This window comes from Puntigrus tetrazona, chromosome 20, assembly GCF_018831695.1.
Source record: "Puntigrus tetrazona isolate hp1 chromosome 20, ASM1883169v1, whole genome shotgun sequence".
Classification (NCBI taxonomy): domain Eukaryota; kingdom Metazoa; phylum Chordata; class Actinopteri; order Cypriniformes; family Cyprinidae; genus Puntigrus; species Puntigrus tetrazona.
In genome coordinates this window covers 10770053-10791112 of record NC_056718.1, presented here as the reverse complement: position 1 = coordinate 10791112, position 21060 = coordinate 10770053, and the positions used below count along the sequence as shown (strand labels likewise).

At 38.1% G+C, this 21060-nt stretch overlaps 1 protein-coding gene across 1 annotated transcript; it reads right to left on the bottom strand.

Moving 5' to 3' along the window:
* Window positions 1–671: 671 nt before the first annotated feature.
* Window positions 672–18142, bottom strand: rp1l1b (rp1 like 1b). Its single transcript, XM_043220521.1, has 3 exons — window positions 17645–18142; window positions 12998–13175; window positions 672–12386 (listed from the first exon to the last, which is right to left on the bottom strand). Exons 1-3 carry the CDS (start codon window positions 18140–18142, stop codon window positions 1681–1683), a joined length of 11382 nt encoding a protein of 3793 aa, XP_043076456.1. The 3' UTR covers window positions 672–1680.
* Between the last annotated feature and the right edge of the window lie 2918 nt (window positions 18143–21060).

Here is a 21060-nt window from a genome sequence, read left to right as displayed (position 1 = left end):
TCAGATGTCTCACTGGCTGGGAATTGACTCTTAACTAGGTGGTTGATGGATGAGGTGGGTCAGGTTATTAATAGTTTGCTGATTTTCACCTTCAATATTTTCAGGGGGTATTTTTTATTGTGTCACGAATGTCATGGTATGATCTATCGAAGGTTCAGAGACAAAGTCAGCTCCCTTGAAATAATTTCCCTCTTATTCAAAACTTCCGAAAGGCACAGTGACCGAAGCAACAGGACTTTCGTAATGGAACGGCTGGACGGCTTGATTTGGTGAAGAATAAAAGAGTGTCAGGTGTCTGTCATAAAATATGCATTTCATTGTAAGAAATGTGAAAATAGAGAGCTTAGAGTACCATTGAGAGAGTAATGAAAGTCTATTTCACCACCGGCTCAGGCCAAAAGTATTTACAGGGAGGTATTATTGTAGTGCTAATGCTTGCTAGTGACAATCTTAAATAACAGTGACCCCATAATTCAATTATGCAACGTCCCTCTGGAAGGATTCTATATCTAGACATGTACAGTACATCCTAGAGATTTGAGCCTTCTTTTAAAACTGGAAAATGTTCTTTTTTTAGTACTCAACCTTTTTGTTGACAACTAACAATGAATAAATACCATTTAAGCTTGAATATACATACATATATATATTTTTTATTTCAGGCAGGAAATTAGTACATTCAAGTAACAAGGAATTGATAGTATTTAAGTTAACCATTAAGCGTTTGACCAGCAGAAAAGAAACTGCAATGAAGGAACCACATTTGCATCTGCATCACTTCATATTAGCGTTTTAGTCCAATATAGTCCATTAGATGTACAGTCTTTTATGTGGCAAAACATCTAAGGCATGGATTCATGTGTGCACCTCAATTCTTATAATACACAATATGCTGTATATTGGTGGTTACTGGTGATATCATGCCTATGCAACTGCATTCAGTGCACTTTAAAAATAAGCATTAATGTACATATTCTGACCAAGTCAGATGCAATGGACATCTCTTATGTGTTTTTGCAGGGATAACAATGTTTTTAAAAATGTTCTAAAGGTATGCTCTCCCACAAGTAGCCTACAAGTAAATTAGATAACTAGTTCATATTGCTACAATGTGCTCAAATATATTCAATATACATTCATTCTCGTGCACTCACAAACAGTTTATGCTCCCTGATTTCCATTACATATCACTATGATGTGTGACTTTTCATTTACACTGTGGACCATTTGCATAGCAGCACACACATATACAGTATGATACAATAACTATGATACATTATTATCGTCAACAGTCCCTCCAATTGCTAAGGCTTACAATTGAGTTAATTATATAAGTAACTGCAATTAAATATGTTGTTTGAAAATATACCACAATTCTAAACAATTTTCCATCAAGTTAGAAGAGGTTTATGTGCTGTTCAAGTTTAAGCAGTTCCCTTTTTACAGTATCTGAGCAGTAATGCTGTGCTTTTGCATATATATAGAATCATAAGTGAATAATAAGTAAAGTGCATTATATGTTACTCTTTGGTAAAATAAAATAAGGAACCCAAATGACTATTAAAAATGTATGATGATTATTATAAAGTCTAGGGATAATAGAGAAATAATACCCTGTCAGGAACCATTTTTGAATGCTAAAAAGCATTTTTGGTTCTTTTCTTTCATGTTGAAGAAATACTAGTTTGCTTTCAGATGATTTAAACCTTTAAGATTTTTTGCCTGTTCCTCATGAACTTCCTCAAAGGAACCTGGCTGAGATTCTATGGATGACTTTGTTATCTGCTTTTGCAAGGATTTTTCAGACGATTCCCATACATGATCCTCTGAATCATCACTAGTCTCATTTGTCTGGTCCTCCTCACCTTCTGCTGTGTCCTCTGTAATGTCTGAGAGTTTGCCCTTCTCCTTTCCATTCTCTTCCACCTCTTCTTTCTCCACACAGGAACTCTCTTCTGCATCATAACTGCCGTCCTCTGGAGTTTCTTCATCTTCAACCTCATGTTCATTATCCTCTTCCATTCTCTTTGGTAGTCCAGCGGCTGAGAGTTTGAGGAAATTCAGAGTGTGAATGAGCATCTTGAAAGTTTTATGTGCAGTTTTCCTCTTTGGCTTGCTCTCTGACTCAGAACTCAAATCTATGTCTTGGTTGGGCTCTTCTGTTTCTGAGTCTTCTACATCAGCATCTGCACCATCTTCGAGCTCTGAGTTGTGCTTTACCAAAACATTAAATGAGGTTGGCCCATTTGTTTGGTCATCTTTTGGTTTTGGCTGTAACAGAGGCTGTAAAGGCAGAGTGTTCCTCTTATGCTCCCCTTCATCTGTCTCCACATCTGGCTCTGTATCATCCTCAGCTTCATCGCCAGCTTCAGCTGATTCACCAGTGTTGGCCACATAACCAACTTTGTTTACCATTACCTCCACATCCTCATCTTCTTTACCACTTTCTTCACCTTTATCATCAACACTATGTAGAACAATATCCCCATTGTTCTTAAGGGGTGTTTCATCTTCAATTACCTCCTCAGTATTGGAAAGAACATCTTCCTCTGCTGCTTCACAGCTGACAGTTTCCTTGTCTTCCTCATCGTTTGACTGACTCTTGTCTGTCTCTTCTCCAGTTGTCTCATGATTTTGCTTTGTCAGCTCTACCACAGCATTCTCGTCTTCAGTCATATTGCTATCTTCAACAGTAGCTTTTTCCTCAGATGACTCAGTTTCAGCTTCAGTGGTCCTTTTATCTGCTGTTTCGGCTTCAGAAGTCTCTTTTTCCTCAGTTGACACACCTCCTGCAGTTTCTGCATCATCTGTGTTGTCTTCATCTTCATCTGCTCTTTGTACATCAGTTCCTCTTACTTCAACTGATGTCCCTTCCGCAGCATCTCTCTCTGCTTCTGTTTCATCTTCAGCTGTCTCACTCTCTTCAGCAGTTTGCTCATCATCTACAGCTTCATTATTAGCTGTATCTTCCTCATCTGCATCAGCTTCAGCATTCTGCTCATCTTCTGCTGGTTCATCACCATCGGTCTCACCTTTTGCTTCAGCATTTTTGCCATTTTCTGCCATTTCATCCACTGCTGTCTCACTTTCTTTTGAGGTATCTTCCTCATCTGAATCTCTCTCTCTTGCACTTTCAGCTTGCACATCTTCTACAGATTCACTCTCAGCTGTCTCATGCTCTTCTACGGTGTTATCAGCTGTCTCACTCTTTTCTGCAGTTTCATCATCACCTGTATTGCTCTTAGTTTCAGCATCAGCAGTTTCTCCTTCTTCTATAGATTCATTTTTAGCTGATGCGTCAACCTCCTCTGCAGTTTCATCTCCACTTATATCATCCTCTCCAGCAGTTTCTGCTTCAGCAGTTTGTCCATCTTCTGCAGTTTTATCTTCATCAGTTTCTCCATTTCCAGCTGTCTCATGCTCTTCTGTACTGTTGTTGTTTATTGTCTCAACTTCTTCTCCAGTTTCATCTTCAGTTTGTCCATCTTCTGCAGTTTCACTTTCAGCTGTCTCAAGCTCTTCTGCAGTGTCTTCATTACCTGTCTCACCTTCTTCTTCAATTTCACATTCAGCAGTTTGTCCATCTTCTGCTATTTGATTTTCAGCTGTGTCATGTTCTTCTGGACTATCTTCATTAACTGTTGCATGTGCTTCTCCATTTTCATCTTCAGCTGTTTGTCCCTCTTCTGAAGTATCACTTTGAGCCGTCTCCTCCACTACTGAAGTGTCTTCATTAACTGTCTCTTCGCCTCCGGTTTCATCTTTGGCAGTTTGTCCATCTTCTGCAGTTTCACATTCTGCCATCTCATGCTCTTCTGCAATGTCTTCTTTAACAGTCTCACCTTCTTCCCCAGTTTCATCTTCAGCAGTTTCACTTTTAGCTGTCTCATGCTCTTCTGCAGTCTCATTATTAACTGTCTCACCTTCTTCTCCAGTTTCCTCTTCAGCTGTTTGTTCCTCTTCGCAAGATTCACTTTGAGCTGCCTCCTCCACTTCTGTAGTCTCATCATTAACTCTCTCACCTTCTTCTCCAGTTTCATCTTCAGCAGTTTGTCCCTCTTCTGCAGTTTCACTTTGAGCTGCCTCCTCCACTTCTGTAGTCTCATCATTAACTCTCTCACCTTCTTCTCCAGTTTCATCTTCAGCAGTTTGTCCCTCTTCTGCAGTTTCACTTTGAGCTGCCTCCTCCACTTCTGTAGTCTCATCATTAACTGTCTCACCTTCTTCTCCAGTTTCATCTTCAGCAGTTTGTCCCTCTTCTGCAGTTTCACTTTGAGCTGCCTCATCCACTTCTGTAGTCTCATCATTAACTGTCTCACCTTCTTCTCCAGTTTCATCTTCAGCAGTTTGTCCCTCTTCTGCAGTTTCACTTTGAGCTGCCTCATCCACTTCTGTAGTCTCATCATTAACTGTCTCACCTTCTTCTCCAGTTTCATCTTCAGCAGTTTGTCCCTCTTCTGCAGTTTCACTTTGAGCTGCCTCATCCACTTCTGTAGTCTCGTCATTACCTTTCTCACATTGTTCTCCAGTTTCATCTCCCTCTTCTGCTGTCTCACCATCTTGTGAAGTTTTAGCTTCAACCAATTGTCCATCTTCTTCTGTCTCACCGTCAGCTGTCTCACCTTCGTCGGCAGTGTCACAACCAGCCATGTCAGTGTCTTCAGTAGCTGCTGCTTCAACAGGGTTCTCGTCGTCTTCAACAGATTCTGTTCTTGCCTTTTGCCCATCTTCAGCAGTTTCATCATCAGCTGTCTTGTCCTGCTTTTCTTCAGATGCTTCCTCCTTTGCTGCTTCAGTTTGCATTATGTCATCAAATTCACTAATGTCATCATTTGCCACGTCTTCATCTAATTCATTTATTTTACAACTGCTTGAACTTTCTTTGACAGCCATTATATCAGACTCAGTCTCTTCTTGTTCTTCATCTTGTTGCAGAGTCATTGTGTTAACAGACTTCTCCGCAATTTCATCCACATCTTTCTTTAAATGTCTGGGTGTATTTAATTGCTTCTCAGAGCTATCATCTACATAAGAACTAGGGGCACTGTCTTCCTCTTCACCCTCCTCACATTCTTGTTTTTCATCTTCAATTTGAGCACTGGAAGAAAGGATTTCTTTATTTGCCCCTTCTTTCTCATCCTCCTCTTTGACAGCCTCAAGCCCTGCATTTTCTCCTTCCATCTCACTTGCTTGTTCATTAGCAGTCTCCTCAATTTTGTCATTGTTTGGAGAGGATTTCTTCATCTGGAGAATCCGTCTTAAATCAAAGTCCATCATCACAGGGGCTGAGTTCAGCATTTCCACAGGTAACACATGCTTGGACGCCATTTTCTTTTTTAAGCATGCATCACAAGGACAATATTCATCATCGCTACGTTGATCGCTAAAATCGGTCCCTGTCATTGTATAATCATCATCACTTTTAGCAGGCTGCGGATCAATTGACTGATTGCGCATCCCTTTCAGACGTCTTCGCCTTTGCTCAGTTTGAATGGTAGATTCACGTGACATTGTGTCTTTTGGTGGTCTTGGTCTGCCAGCTCTGCCTTGGATTTTCCTTAGCTCCCTGTCTATACTCGATTGTATCCGTCTGCGGACTTCATCTTGCAATTCGCATATCATGGCATCAAGTTGCTCATTGTCATCCAGATTCCAACGGACTTTGAACTCAGCCATTGCATTAACGTAATGTGTCATGAATTGCTTTTCTAATTTGTTCAATAAATTCAGAACCCATACAGGATCTGGGTCTTGAGAAAGCCTTTTTGATAATTGACCTCTTTGTTGTTTTGGAGCACTGCCTGAACTTGTGTCCTCTTGACGGTCTGATTCAGTTTCCTCTTTTTTGGGATTATTCCCAGAACTCTTGTTTGAGGAAAGAGGTGTTTCAATAAGTTCCCTTGGACTATCATTACTCCTGATCGTCTCTTCAGAGCCTGGAACATCATCTTTTAGCTTCTCTTCAACTGTGTCTGTTGTCTCTGGGGTTAACTGAGCGTGATTTGCTATATCTGGAGTGGCTGAATCTTGTTTTGATCCTGGCGTTTCTAAAACTTCCCGTTCAACTGTTTCATCAACTTCCTGTACCTTTGTCAGGGTTTCCAGGACTTCACATTCGGTGTTGATTTGGGCTTGGGTGCCATCATTGACACTACTTTTCCCTGAACCTGTTGAGCCACTGTTAACATCTACCCCTGAGGATGATCTGGCTTTGAATTCCTCATCCAAATGCTTGTTTCTTTCCCCAGAGGTGTTCTTACTGTCTTTTGGGTCACAAAGCCAAAGAGACTTGAGCATGCTCATGAGCTCCTGGTATTTTTCTTTTTTCCCATCTTCATCACTAGGACCAAAGTCTAACAACTGAAGATTTGCCAAACAATCCAGAAGACCTTGCGCTGATGCACTGAGCTTACGTCCATATACAGGAGATACCTCTGGCAGGCTATTGCATCGGTCAAGTTTGGGGCTTAACAACACTTTCATGACCAAAACTGAAGAATCAAACATCTTTGGTTCATCTCCTCTCTGAGAGGGATCGTGCTCAGCATCTTCAGTAGATTTTTTGTCAGTAGCCCCTTCTGTATTCAACACATGAGCATCTTCCATTTCATTATGTCTTTCAGTCTTGGTACCCTCACTTGGCTGCAAACTTCCTTGCTCATTATCATCTCCTGATGGCACATGTGATAGTGGCTCTATCGAATCATAATTGTCATGGAATTCATCCCCCAAATCACACAAGGTAGTGTCTGATGGGATTTTCCTCAGCCATTCATTCACCACCTCAGTTGGAGAAGCATTTGGCAAGCAAGAAGGACTCAGCTCAGACATGTCATCATCCATCTTGTGGCAAGAAGAGCCACTTCCGATTCTTTTCCTACATTTGCTACTTTTTTCACTTTTAATTTCACTGACATTTGTATCTGATCTACAAGACTGAGGTTTTTCTGCTGTTGCATTCAAATGGTCAGTATATTCTTCTTTTGGTTCTGGATCAGGAACAGTCTGCGATAATATGCTATCATTAGACCTGCCAAGTAGAATAACAGGTTTTTTGGATTTTTTAGGAGATTTTAGTCGGCTGGGGCTTAGAAGGTTACCTGAGGTAACAGAAGTTGTTGAATGACACTTGGGCGCATTGTCTTCAACTTTCTGTGTCGACTCAGTGTTTAATGTATTGCTTTTTTCATTAACTGTAGCTTTGTCATTCTTTTGACCATTTACTTTCAAATGAGATGATGAACTGGACATGTTACTCTTTGGTCTGTCTGTCATTTCTGCAGTATTTCCTTCTTTAGTTTTGGATTTTTTAGAGTTTGAGATTGCTGAGGCACTTGAAGCAGGTGAAATTTTTCCTTTCTGTTCTGTAGACCTGCATTTTGAACAGACACTTTGAGATTTATGGGTAACATCTAGACTTTCAGCTTTCTCTTGACCTGCTAGTTCAGTGTGTACTGATACATCAGAAGCTTTGCTAGATGGGCGAATCTCTTGGGAGCTCTGCCTTACTGAACTGCTAGCTGATGTTTGGTTTTCAGATGTCATTAAATACTTTTTTTTCGAGGATTCATTGCTTGCTACATCATCTCTGTCCTGAATTGTGTCTGTAGGACATGTAGAGCCACAGTGAGAGCTTTTGGACTTTGATTTGACAGAGACATTTGATTTGGCTGAAGTTAAACTTTTAGGTCTTTCCTCTGGTGTCTGTATTGCTTCATTTGTGATTTGTACGGTTGATTCTGACAAACACTGGTCAGATTCACCACATATTCCAGTCTTTGATGAAACAGATATTCTTGAATTAATTGAAACCGCACCTCCATCGATTTCCTCAACATCATCAGCTTCATGGTCTTCAACAATCCCAATAGAAACTGATGTGCTTGTGGGTGTTAAAACTCGTTCAGAGACAGAACCAACTGAACTGACCTTGGACTTTGTTGACTTTTTAGACAGAGGGCTTGCAGGTACCTCTTCATGGTCAAAGTCTTTTTCCGAAGAAGCCACTGGACTTGATGGTTTGTTTAATGCACCACAAATACATTCATTTGAGTTGTCTGTTTGAGATACTTTTGAGTGATCGGACAACAGACTCTCATCTTGGTTTAATTCTGTATCTTCAGTGTTTGTGAGTGTATGGTCCTCACCTTCAGAAACTTTAGACTTCTTGGATCTTGTAGATACATTTGATTTAACTGACAGTTTGCTTGGTGAACAGTTTACTTTTGTGTTTGTGTCTGCTTTAGACATTTTAGTTTCCTCAGATGCATTAGAGGCCACACTTGTTGATCTTCTGTCAATCTCTTCAGCTTCTGAGAGGAGGGATTTTGCAGAAGCATTTGATTTAGTAGGCACAGCACTTGATTTAACAGTGGCATCAGATGTTATGGATGAATTTGACTTCACAGACAAAGGGCTGGTTGTTCTGTCTACCACTTTATTTGCTTCTTCATTCTTCTCAGTAGCTATTTCTGAACATTTTGATTTCTCAGATGCCCAAGATTTTGCAGACATTGCACTTGATGCTCGGACATCTGTGTTTACAATTTCTTTAGATGCAACAACTGAAATATTTGACCTTTTAGATCTTGCAGATGTTTTAGATGTAACTGATGCTGTACTTGATGCTCTCTGCTCCACATTTCTGATTATCTCAGAATTTCCTGACTTCTTTGATCTTACAGAATTTGTGGACAAAGCACTTTCTGTTCTTGCTCCCTTTTCTTCATTGACAGGGTCATCTGGCCCGGATCTTCCAGATGCATCAGATTTCAATGACCTAGAACTTGCTACCCTATCTACTTTTTGTTTTTCTGGTTCATCTATGATTATTTCAGAGACCTTTGATGTTCTGGATCTTACAGAGGAACGTGATTTTGCAGATGCAGCACTTGGAGCCCTTTCTTGGATCTCACCATCATTTGTGATTTCATTTTCATCATGTGTGGCATCAGTTATTACTGAAATTGCACTTGGAGGTCTCTCTATGTTCTGAGCCTCTTCTTCAGCAGCAATTTCCGAATGCTTTGATTTATTTGATCTTACTGAAATACTGGATTTAGTAATGCTTGGTGCTTTTACTTCATTTGCTTCATTATCATGCTCTACTGGTGGTACTTCTGAAACTTTTGATGCTTTGGATTTTGCAGAGATACTGGTTTTAGTAGAAATATCAGATCTTCCTGACATCACACTTGGTACTCTGTCACCTTTTTCTGTGTCAGAAGGTTTGATTTCTGTTGCAGAAGCATTTGACTTCTTTGACTTTGTGGAAATGCCGGATTTTGCAGACAAAGCACTTGAAGCTCTCTCTTCTTCTTGGTCTTTGACATCAACAAGCTCATCAGCTAAAACATCTGAAATTTTGGACTTATTGGATCTTGTTGAAACACTTGATCTAGCTGACAGTGCGCTCTGAGCTCGTTCCTCTGTTTGGTATTCTGCTGCTTGAGGCAAAGCAGTTGGCACTTTCAAATTACTGGATTTCTTTGATCTTTCAGAAGCATTGGATTTAGAAGACATGGCACTCAGTGCTCGTTCTTCTGCAACATCAACACCCTTGCTTACAGTCACTCCTGACTGATTGGATTGTACTGATAATGCACTTTGAGCCCGTTCTTCTGTTTGGTCCTGTGCTTCTAAAGGCTCTTCTGTCGCCAATTCGGAGACTGCGGATTTTACAGATACATTTGATTTAGAGGACATTGCACTTGCAGATCTTAAATCATCTCTATCTCCAGGTACAATATCATTGGCCATTTCAGATATTTTGGATTTAGCGGATTTAGCCGAGTTATTGGATTTTGTTGACAATGCACTTGGTGCTCTTTTCTCTTTGTCTGCTGACTTCTCTGTGTCTTTACAGGTTCCTTTTGGTGCTGTGCTGCATTCATTTGATGTTTCAAAGGTGTGCAATGCTGCTGCACTTGCCATCTCTGACATGTTCGACCCTGTAGATATTACAGAAACGTTTGATTTAGCTGATATTGCACTTGATGGTCTTTTCTCCATTTGCACTATGTCTGACTGAGTTGATTTTTTTGACAATGTGGAACCTTCAGATTTAACAGACAAAGCACTAGAGGCTCTGTTTTCCATTTCCTCCTCCTTTATCTTGGACTTATTCGATTTTAAGGAAGCATTTGATTTGACTGACATAACACTAGGAGCTCGTTCCTTAATCTCTTCTCCTGGTTTTGGTGTTGTTTCGGATTTCCTTGATCTCGCAGATGTAGTAGACTTTACCGAAATAGCACTTGATGCTCTTTCCTGAACATTATCTTTTTTCTGTGCTTCATCTTGGTCTACCTCAACATTTTTGGATGTTCTAGATCTTTCAGAGATATTTGATTTTAAAGACACAGAGCTTGGTGATCTCTCCCCTGGTAGCTCTGTTTGAGGAGCTGCTTCAGCTTCAGGTGTGTTTAATTTCAATGAATTTAAAGATACATCCCCTTGGAAAGATGCTGCTTCTGAAATGTCAGACTTTGAGTTATGTGAGACATTTGATTTAACAGAAATGCTGCTGGGGGCCCGGTCTTGATCTTCAAGCTCGGTCAGCTCAATTGACATTTTAGATCTTGCTGAAATATTTGATTTTATTGAAATGGAGCTGGGAGCCCTCTCCACTGTTTGATCATCATTTGTTACCTCTTTGATTCCAGACTTGTTTGATGTTCCAGATTTAACACTTAAAGCTTTTTCATCAATTATTTCTTCTAATACATTGTCTTGTAAAGCCTCAACAAAGCCAATATCTGATACTTTTGACCTTACAGATATATTTGACTTAACAGACATAGCACTTGATGTTCTTACTTCAGAGATTTGTTCCTCAGACACATTGTCTGAGATGTCAGTTTTTCTTGATTTGTCAGATTTCTGAGACATGGCACTGGGTGGTCTTCCATCCTTTTCAAGCACCTCTGAAACATTGGATTTATTAGATTTTCCAGAGATAGCACTCGAGGATCGCTCCTCTATTATTTCACTCTTTTCTTCAGCACATTCAGCAATATTTTCATTCTCACAAGAGGCTGACAACTCAGACAGTGACTTCACAGAAGTTTTTGACTTGGCTGACAGTGCACTTAGTGCCCTTTCTTCTTGTTCCCCATCTTGCACATCAGTTGTGTGTTCAATATCTTCTGGTTGATTATCTGATTCAGAATCTCCTGGAGATGCTAAGTATTTTGTGACTTTTGAATTTTTGGGTGCAGAAGACGTTTTGGGAGAAGCAGATGCTTCAGACATGACCTCTTCATCATCTACTTCCAGACTGACCAACTTTCTGGATCTTTTAGACCGTCCTAAAGATGAAGCTTTGCTTGGTGGCCTTGGTGACAAATGTGCAGGAGATTTACAGGGAGTACCAGAACATGGGTTTGGTTCTGCATCTTTCCCCCCCTCATCTTCCTGTTGGCCAACATCTTCATCATCTTGATCCTCCTTCAACGATGCTAAAATTTGAGAAGAAGAACTTACAACAGACACAGGCCTCTCCTCTTCTTCCACTGGCTGAGTAATCTGAACACTTAATTGATCTTTGGGGAGATTAGAGGATATGACATCAGGTCTGTTTTCATCATTTTCAGATACATGGGTGTTTTCAGGCTTGTCTTCTGTGCTCTTTGTTTTAGGGGACATTGAGCGAACTTCACTTCGACTGTGGCAATGGTTGATGGTACATTGTTCAACTGTGGAGTCGCCCTGCTGCCCGAAAGTCCGTTGAATGCAAGTTGCCTTTTCCACTACATGCTCGGTGTACTCCTCACTGGACATTGTGTGCATGCTGTCAGTAGATGCCTTTTTGCAGACTATTCTCCGCGAGGATGCACTTGAGCTTGAGGATCTGATGCGTCTTACAGATCCTTGATTAGGAGGTACAGGATTCTTCCAGATATCATATTCCTGACAGTGAGCGCAGCAGTGCTGGCAATGTGGCTCCTCAAAGTGTCTCTGGTAACGTTTGGTGCTGTATGTCTCATCTGCTTCACCAGCAGAGAGAGAATCAGCTTCTGAGCAGCTCTCTGCACTGCCATGTGAGAGAGAACAAGCATCATCGGATACAATATGGGATTCATTGAAAGAGCTCTTTGCCTTCTTCACTTCTGTGGACCAGTGCAGTGTCTCGTTGTGTAAAAGTCGGAAGCGCACTTTCATTTCCATTGACAGGCTTCCATCCTTGTTGACCAGAACTCGCTTTTCAATGTCATCATCCATCGTATTTTCTCCTGGATGAGGACAATCACCTCTGTGCCCTGGTGGTAATGGGTTAAGTCCAGTGGGAAACAGCTTTTCAGATGAGATTGATAGTCTTGCTGATCTGTTGCTTGAATCACAACCCGGATGGACGACGTTTCTCTTAGTTTCGAGTCCAAAGTTGACTACAAGAAAGTAAAGAAAAGAAAAAGAAATGTACAATAAATATACAAAACATAATATAATTTTATAGATTTTTTTGTTTTCTATTTAAAACACAAATAAAAACATCCTGTGTAGGCTTTAAAACACAAGTCTTATAATAAATTTCTTAAGTTTATTTTTCTTATTCCATTGGTAAACATTTTTTTGCTTTTTTACTACATACTTTTACTAGATAAGCAAAATGACTTAAGATATTTAGTCTTGTTTCCAGGAGGGAAAAACTAAATATCTTAAATCATTTTGCTTATCTAGTAGAAGTGTTCTGATTTAAGAATTTTTACATTCTATGAATTTTTTGATATTCTAGAAACAAGACAAAAATCCTAAATAAGATTAGCCATTTTTGCAGTGTTGTTCTAAGCATAATCTTTCAACGGATTTAGTCAAATAAACTGAATTCAATTCAATTAAATTGAACTTTACCAAAAAGGTTAGAAAAAATAAATACAACTGAAAATATATTCTCTTCTGTTTACAAATTCAGCTTCAATCCAATTTATGTTGTTTTGATGATGTTTAGTTAATTTTGTACTGTAAAGTAAGATTTTTTCAATTTTTTGAAGTGACCTACCATTTTTCTTGGCCCCCTTTTCATCACTGCAGACACTAGAGCGTTGTTTTGTGTTTAGCCTTGGAAGTTTGTCGTAAGAGTTCTTCCTGAAGCTGGCCAACAGAAGTGGGTGGAAAGGCTCCCGTCCCACACAAACTAAAATGCTTGGGCACTGCAGCAGACTTTGCACACTGTCAATCTGAAAAACATTCAAATCATTCGCTACATTACATAGACTGTGCTGCTGGTTGATTACAAGATGACAGAATCAAATTGATTGGGATCAGCAATATCTGGCTGAAATTAAATCAGCAGGGATTATTATAACTGCCAAGTTCTGATGAGGAAATGTGTTATGATGGATTGAAGCCATACCAATTAAAGGTTAACGGCCATGGGAAGTCAACCCATCTGGTGTATACATTTTCCCACACTAATTTTTAATCATGAAAACAGTGATCTGAAAATGTGTGTGATCCATTATGTGGGGTGTTTTCGGCGCATGAGTCAGTACCCATGGGTCAGCATAAACAAGCAATGTACAAACAAATAGGTCACAGGTCAAGTTAAAAAAGCCTTCGTCCCTAATTAAAAAACTATTGTGATTACATCTACAAAACAAATTAACATCATTTAGCAAAATAAATAGTATCAGAGATCATTTGAGGTCAGTTTTGTGCTAAAATTATTAAGGTTTTACCCTAGCAAAAAAAGTAATATATTTAAAATACATTTATTTCAAACTAAGTATAGTTCAAATCTATTTAACATATTTACTGACATATCACTTGGGACTTATTGATATTGATTGATATACTGATACAACAATAATTTGGAGTAATACTTTTGCAGGAATGCACAAGCCATGTAAAGTCTAAAATATTTGTTTTAATGTTACTATTGATGAGGACTGTATGATCTTTGAATTACATTATATATATATTATATATATAATATTATATATTATATTATATACTCTTTAAAGTGTACCTTAATTATAATTGCAGTAGTTTCACTTTAGCACAATCAAATGTACTTGTGTCTTGTACTTCTGCAAATGAAAGCAAAAAATTGTGGTTCCAATTCGACAGACTTTAAGTATACCAGCTTAGTATACTAAAAGTATAGTTGTATGTTATTTTAATCAAGTAAATAAATATGTAAATGTATTTGTAGTATACTTAGTATGAAATAAATGCATTTCAAATACATTTTTCATTAGGTTAATGAAGAAATAACTGTACTTTTTAAGGCATTAAGGCTTTTTGCATGTCCAGAAAAAATAAACAATTGCAGTAACAAACATCTAATGATGAATCAGGTTCTAAACTCACAAATTTAATCAATAAGGAGTAAAAGAGCACGCATCAACATCACATATCACTCTTTCACACAATACTAACCTTATATTAAATCTGCATGCCCTGCATTTTTATATTTTCAAAACTTTTACATTTTCCAGCGGCTTTGAAGATAATTAATTGGAACTGTAGAGGATGCGAGCATCTCAAACTGTATGTTTTCATGGCATTGACCTGCTTCTGCTGGTTCAAAATAGCTCTGATTTGAGCAAGATTAATAGTTATTCTCTGGATGCTGGTGCATCACTGCTGTGCAACAATACCAGTAAAGGAATATCCTGATCATATCTAACAAGAACAGCAGGAAAGATTAATTCAAAGACGTTTAAAAAGAGTCTTTCAAAGATGAGAAAGCTACAATCAAAAGAATGAAATCTTAAAAGGTGCACGCACAAAATAGTACAAAACTAAATAATAATTAATAGTAATTCGGTTATGATAAATCATGTTACAAACAGCCTGTATACAGAAGGACAATTTATATCTAAATCACTTGAATGAGATGGTTGTTCATATTTAATGCTAAATGTATTTGTGGCATAAATAAATGTCACTATTTTTAGTATGAATATTACTGTCTATTTAGATAAATATGTATATGTATGTCTGTGTACTGTATCATATGGTTTGACAATCTAATATATATTTGGGCCTAATCAAAATAATAGTTTACAAAATATTAGAATTGTTTAGTATTTTATAAAATAATATGTATTCCTTATACATAATATAATAATGCCTGTTTGCTCATTTATAATCCCAAATTATATGATAATTGATAATTCAGTATTCAGGGGGGAATCGGTCACACTCAAGTCAGTCAGTGATTCAAGCCACGTTTTTGTGATTATTTTTTATTTTATTTGAATTATGTTTATTTATTTGAATTATTTTTATTTATTTATTCTTTGAGTAACTTGATTAAAAATAATTGCTTCACAATTGCTTTTTCCAAACTGTTTTTGACATTAAACTGTTAAACATTCTGCAACAATTTATTTGCAGTCTAGAGCTCTAAAAACGAACTGCATACTAAAATTTGAAGTGAAGCACAAAACTTTATATCTTCTAAGACACACAAGGGTCAAGCTGGATTTTGTTCCTGTTCTCTTACATGTTCAACTTTCAGCCGGTGACAAATAAACCTTTACTCTGGTGCTGGTCGAACTATTTCTGGCATTGTCTCGGTGCCATTCGTAATGTTATCCATGTATCAGTCAGGCCCCTGTGGAGGGGTGTGTGCCACTTTACAGCATGTTTTCTATGGGAAGTACATGCCTGTGGCAGTGCTAATAGGATGTGCCTGCTCCAGACCCACGGAGGACCAGCAGCGCTGACCAGAGTCAGCAATGACTAGCGAGTCCAGCTCTGATGGACAGGAAATGCCTGGATCGACTCCAGACATTCTGTGGACTCCAAGCCAAGAAGTGTTCCCCTTTTAAAGGGACAGCATTTTCTCTGCGTGCGGCGGGATGCCACCATTAGCACAGTGGCACGCTGTGTCATACCCGTTGCGTGCAAACACTTTGAGACGTGTCTTGATTTTGTGGAACTGCCTCTGGTTGCCCCTCGCGGATGAATAAACTCCTTGCCTCTCACCTTTTATCAGGGTTGCCATAGCTCTGTCCCAGAGGGGCTATTTCTTACACTGCCCGGGCCACCCTGTCCACCCCTTATCTGCCCTAACCACCTGCAGACTGTAATTCTTTATTTTTTCCTCTTCCGTGGTCTGTGGCATTTGCCCTTAAGCGCTAGTGGGAGTGATAGTAACTAAAATGAACTTTACGCTGACTGATCTGCTCAACTTATCTTGTTCTCAGCATTATGAGCGCTTCATAAATCAAACGACTCAATCTGTTGCAACTGTCACTTTGTTTGCTTGACTGAAATAACTAATGTACAAAAAAATCAAATTGAAGAGTTTAGTGGTCCCACAGCTTTGGGACTTTCCAGCGATCAGATGTGGCGTCACTTACAAATACCTAGCTTCCTGTAAACATGTGTTTTTAACTAAAGTGAGAGCTGTGAAGGAACAACAGATTTGCTAGCCTAACTTCTCCAGAGCCTGTTGAATATTTGTATCAAAACCTCCGATTTCAGCCACTAGAGGCCTCTGTGTCCTTACAACATTTGCTGCTTCTGTAAACCAGCAGCAGCATTATCTTAGATAATTTGGGTCAATTTAATATACATTTAAATAGCTACACGTACTTTATTGACAATCTGAGACATTTAAGTTTTAATGTATCTTTTTTGTGTGCAACCCTTGTTCGAATCAAATGTCTTGATTGATCAAATGATCTGCAGAACACCACTGACCTGACCAGAACTAGACCGCAATTTCTGGGGTTGTGCGCCATTTAGACTTAAGTTGACAATGACAAATTTGAAGTGAGCTAAAAAACAATATGCAGATCTGGAATAGGAACTGAATACCAAATTCTTTAAATTAAATTAATCTTTAAATTATTGCATAACCAAGCCTTAAGTTCAGAAAGTTTAAAGGTAAATTGTGCGCATGAAAAAAATTAGCTGACAGTGATTGTTTAATTCAGTAATATTTCACTTCCCGTAAATCCACAATCTGTATTGAACAATTCAACTTGAGAGATAAAATTATTTAAGAGAGAAAGGGATTCAATTCATACCTTCTGAAGCTTTGTACATTTCTGCCAAAGCAAACATTTAATTTTCTCTGAAGTAATTGTGCTAATAAAATAATAATTAAACACACATAAACATAAATACACAAACACACAACATTGTGTATTAAACCTCTAAGATGAAAAGTTTTATTTTATTATATTATATTATTTTATTTAAATTTATTCCTTACATTTGTAGCATCATTACTCCAGTCTTATGTGTCACATGATCCTTCAGAAATCATTCTAATATTCTGATTTGCTGCTCAGGAAACAGTTCTGATTATTATCAATGTCTTATCAATAAACCTTTCTGTTTCCAATAAATGCTGTACTTTTTAAAAACTTTATTCATCCAAAAATCCCGGAAAGGATTGAAGCGGTTTTCAACGCTGATAATAATCAGAAAATGTTTCTTGAGAACCAAATCGGCATATTAGAATGATTTCTAAAGGATCATACTAGAGTATAGTGATGCTGGGAATTCAGTTTATCACCACAGGAACAAATAACCTACTTAACTAAATATATTACACTGCGTAATATTTTAAAGTTACACTGCGTAATATTATATAAAAAAAGAAATCATTAAAAGACAGTGACACATTTGTTCAATTTAATGCACCATTGCTGAATAATGAAATATAATCTTAGATACTCACCTTGAAGCCTTCCAGTGTGTAGAGCTTCCTGATGAGACATTGCATGAGTTCAGAAACCTCATCCATGAAGAGCGCCAGGCTGCGCAGGCTCCTGCGATGAAGCACGATGGTCCTCCGGACAGAGGGGTCGCTGTTCTTCACGAGCACAATCTTCCTGGAGTGCCTGTGATGGTGGTGATGGTGGGGATCTTCAACCTGCCCAGGAGCTTCCTCAGGTCGAGCGGGCCTCCGGACTGCGTACTGCTGAGAGTGCGGATGTGTCGGGAAATGATACCATGGGTTCGAGTAAGCTCCTGAGGCCTCTGAAGCCATCGCCTTGGCCTGCTGGTGATCGGCACAGAGATAGCATCCATGATCTTCAGGCGGCTCCAGTCTAGTCGAGCCGGATGGGCCCCTGAAGGACGCTGAGGAGCAGTGTCCATGGGGGAAAGGGGGCTTGGGAGATGGGTCATCAGTGATGGTGTCAAAGCATTGAAAGCTTTGCTTGTGGGAGGCCATTTTAACTTCATCCAAAGGCCTAGATGTCAGATGATCATTTAATCACATTCTAAAGGGACCAAAAAGGGAACACAGGAGGGTTATACTCTCTGGCCTAGCAGATCACACTCATTCCTCCTCTCCTTCTGCTCTGTAAAAGACAAAGGCATAAAACACATGCCTAGGTTAATATCACCAACAATTAATTCTGTGTTAAGCCCATTAGGTTGTCATGCCCTGGTAACATTAACAATTATACAAATAGGACAGAAATGCAACTGCAATGGAAGAAGGTGGGCTGGAATTTAAAATGTAATTTAAACCTGGAACAAAAAAAAAGCAAATGTAAACAAAAATGTTATGATGTAAAGTGAATAAGAAATATTTAAGATTATGCACTACGTCCAGTTGATTTAATTAATAACTATCCATATTTCAGATGTTCTCACTTCCACTGGTGCTGTTTGGGAATTTTGCAATTTGTGTTGATTCATTCAGCTGCATTACTCTCATTTTTATAATAAAAGTATATAATAAAATATCTAAAACAATGTGGAAAAAAATATTTACAAAAATGAAAATGTTTTTAAAAAATTCGAACATTTTTACTACAGATGTGTGATTTGGACCCCATTTTTTGCTTACCTTTCTACGCACTCTTGTAAATGAGTGCATGTTGCATACGTTCTCATTTATATTATACAAAACATAAACATAAAGACCATTTATGATTAGTAATTGATGTGTAAAAGATCCTGATAAACTTGGGCATAACTAATAAGCTTAAACAAAAGGATAAACTCAAAAGCTTAAAAACAGACTGAATGCTTTTAACTCGATCTTGTTCTTAACAGGATTTAAAATTCCCTGCTAAGTGACTGAAACATTTGTGGACTCATGAAATTAAGAGTTTTTGGATTAGTAATTGATACTTTTTTATTTAAATTTGAATACCTGAGCCCACTTTTCTTTAACCTTCCTTACCAGAATCTAATTAAGGTCTTTTCTCAATCACTTCCGTTTCACATTCAAGCTTCTTTACATAAGTCACGGTACCCTTAAAATTGAAATAGACAGAGTGTCAAACTGCTTTATGCCTGTTGCAACTATTAAAACTGAAAGTATTTGTAAAGTTGATGTCAAACCGAAGCTAAAACAGAAAAAAATCCAGATTTAACACGTGACCCTAAACAGGTACATCTGCAGGAATCCCACTGGCACACCATGAGAGCACATTTGTGCCTGGCACACGATACAGCTGAGGGAGCATTACTGAGCTCAAGACACAGAAATGATGGACAGATATCAGAGACTAAGCAGGGATAAAAAGAGCAGACTTCGCCTGAATTAGACTAAAGAGCTTATCTACAAGTGCAGGGAGAAAGTGGAAGCAACATGTGACAGGATGAAGCTGCAGTGGAAGCCTATTGTTATTTTTAATTCACGTACAAATGTGAGAAGTCGATATTACCAAGTCATGTGATTTAAGAAAGCAAAGTTATGAAGAAACAGAAAGACTTGATTTAAAGGACTAGCTCACCAAAAAATGAAAATGGCGTCATTATTTACTCATCCTCGAGTAGTTCCAAACCTGTATAAATGTCTTTGTTCTGCTGAACACAAAGGGAGGTATTTTGAAGAAAGTTTGTAACCAGGTTGTTTTGTGTCACCATTGACTTCCATAGTATTTTTTCCTACTATGGAAGTCAATGGTGACCCAAAACAGCCTGGTTACAAACTTCAGCAGAACAAAGACATTTATACAGGTTAAAAACTTTTGGGTGAAAAAATGATTAAATTAATTAAATCTACCACAAAACCATCAATATATGTTTTGATACTCTGATATATATATATATAAACAAACTGAAAAAAGACCCAGAAAAAGACAACAAAACAAAAAAAAAAAAAAAAAAAAAACTCAGTTCAGCTCCTTTTTCCACTCGAGCTATCAGAACAAAAACAAGGAAATGATATAGCCTTAGAGGGTTTATTGCATAACAGGACCAAATCAGACTCTTTAAGTCCTGCAAAGCACATAATAATGCCTAATATACACTACTGTGTAATCCATTTGTTGTCAGTACAATTAATGTCAAGAAATCAGCACTTTTATTCAGCAAGGATGCATTAAAATTGATCAAAAATGACAGCAAATGTTCAAAAGACAACAAATGCTCTTCTTTTGAACTTTCTATTCATTAAAGAAACCTGACAAAAACATCAGTTTCCGTAAAAATATTAAATAGTGCAACTGTTTTCAACATTGATAATGAGAAGTTTCTTGAGCAGTCTGCATATTAGTATGATTTCTGCAGGATCATGTTACACTGAAAACTGCAATAACGGCAGATGAAAATACAGCTTTGCCTTTACAGGAATAAATTACATTTGGGAATACTATTTAACAGTATTCTGATGAATGCAACCTTGGTAAGCATAAGAGACTATGCGTGCAAATTATATAAAGAGCAAAATGGTGAACTTTATGATCGTAATATCATAAAAAGAGCTAAATATTACTTTATTAAGTTACATTTGAAGTATTACTGATGTAATTCAGTGTTACTGATGTCATTCAGATTGCAAAATGTGGAACCAGGAAGAAAAAAAAAAAAGATGTTCTGATAAATTACCCAGAGGCCTGTTCCAATATCTGCTTTTGATGAGAACATTTGAAGAAAACAGAATGTAAACAAATAATATAAATCATATGATGTCAATTATGTTACCCAAAACAAGTAAATTCTTGTGATACAGAGGATCTGTAAGCTCAAAACAGCATATGAAAAAGATGTTAAACAAACCTGAGCTAAGGACGTTTCAAACATCATGGATATCCACAGAACACTGTAAATGCAGGGAGAAGTCTTCAGCTCTGACTGGCACAATACTTTTAATGCATCCCAGATAACTGCAGTGGTGTTTCTCATTATACT

Coding starts and splice junctions, on each gene's coding strand:
- rp1l1b (XM_043220521.1), bottom strand. CDS start 18,142: ATGGCCTCCCACAAGCAAAGCTTTCAATGCTTTGACACCATCACTGAT. Junction 13,176..17,644: donor ACACACTGGAAGGCTTCAAG/GTGAGTATCTAA, acceptor AATGTTTTTCAG/ATTGACAGTGTGCAAAGTCT. Junction 12,387..12,997: donor AAAGGGGGCCAAGAAAAATG/GTAGGTCACTTC, acceptor ACTTTCTTGTAG/TCAACTTTGGACTCGAAACT.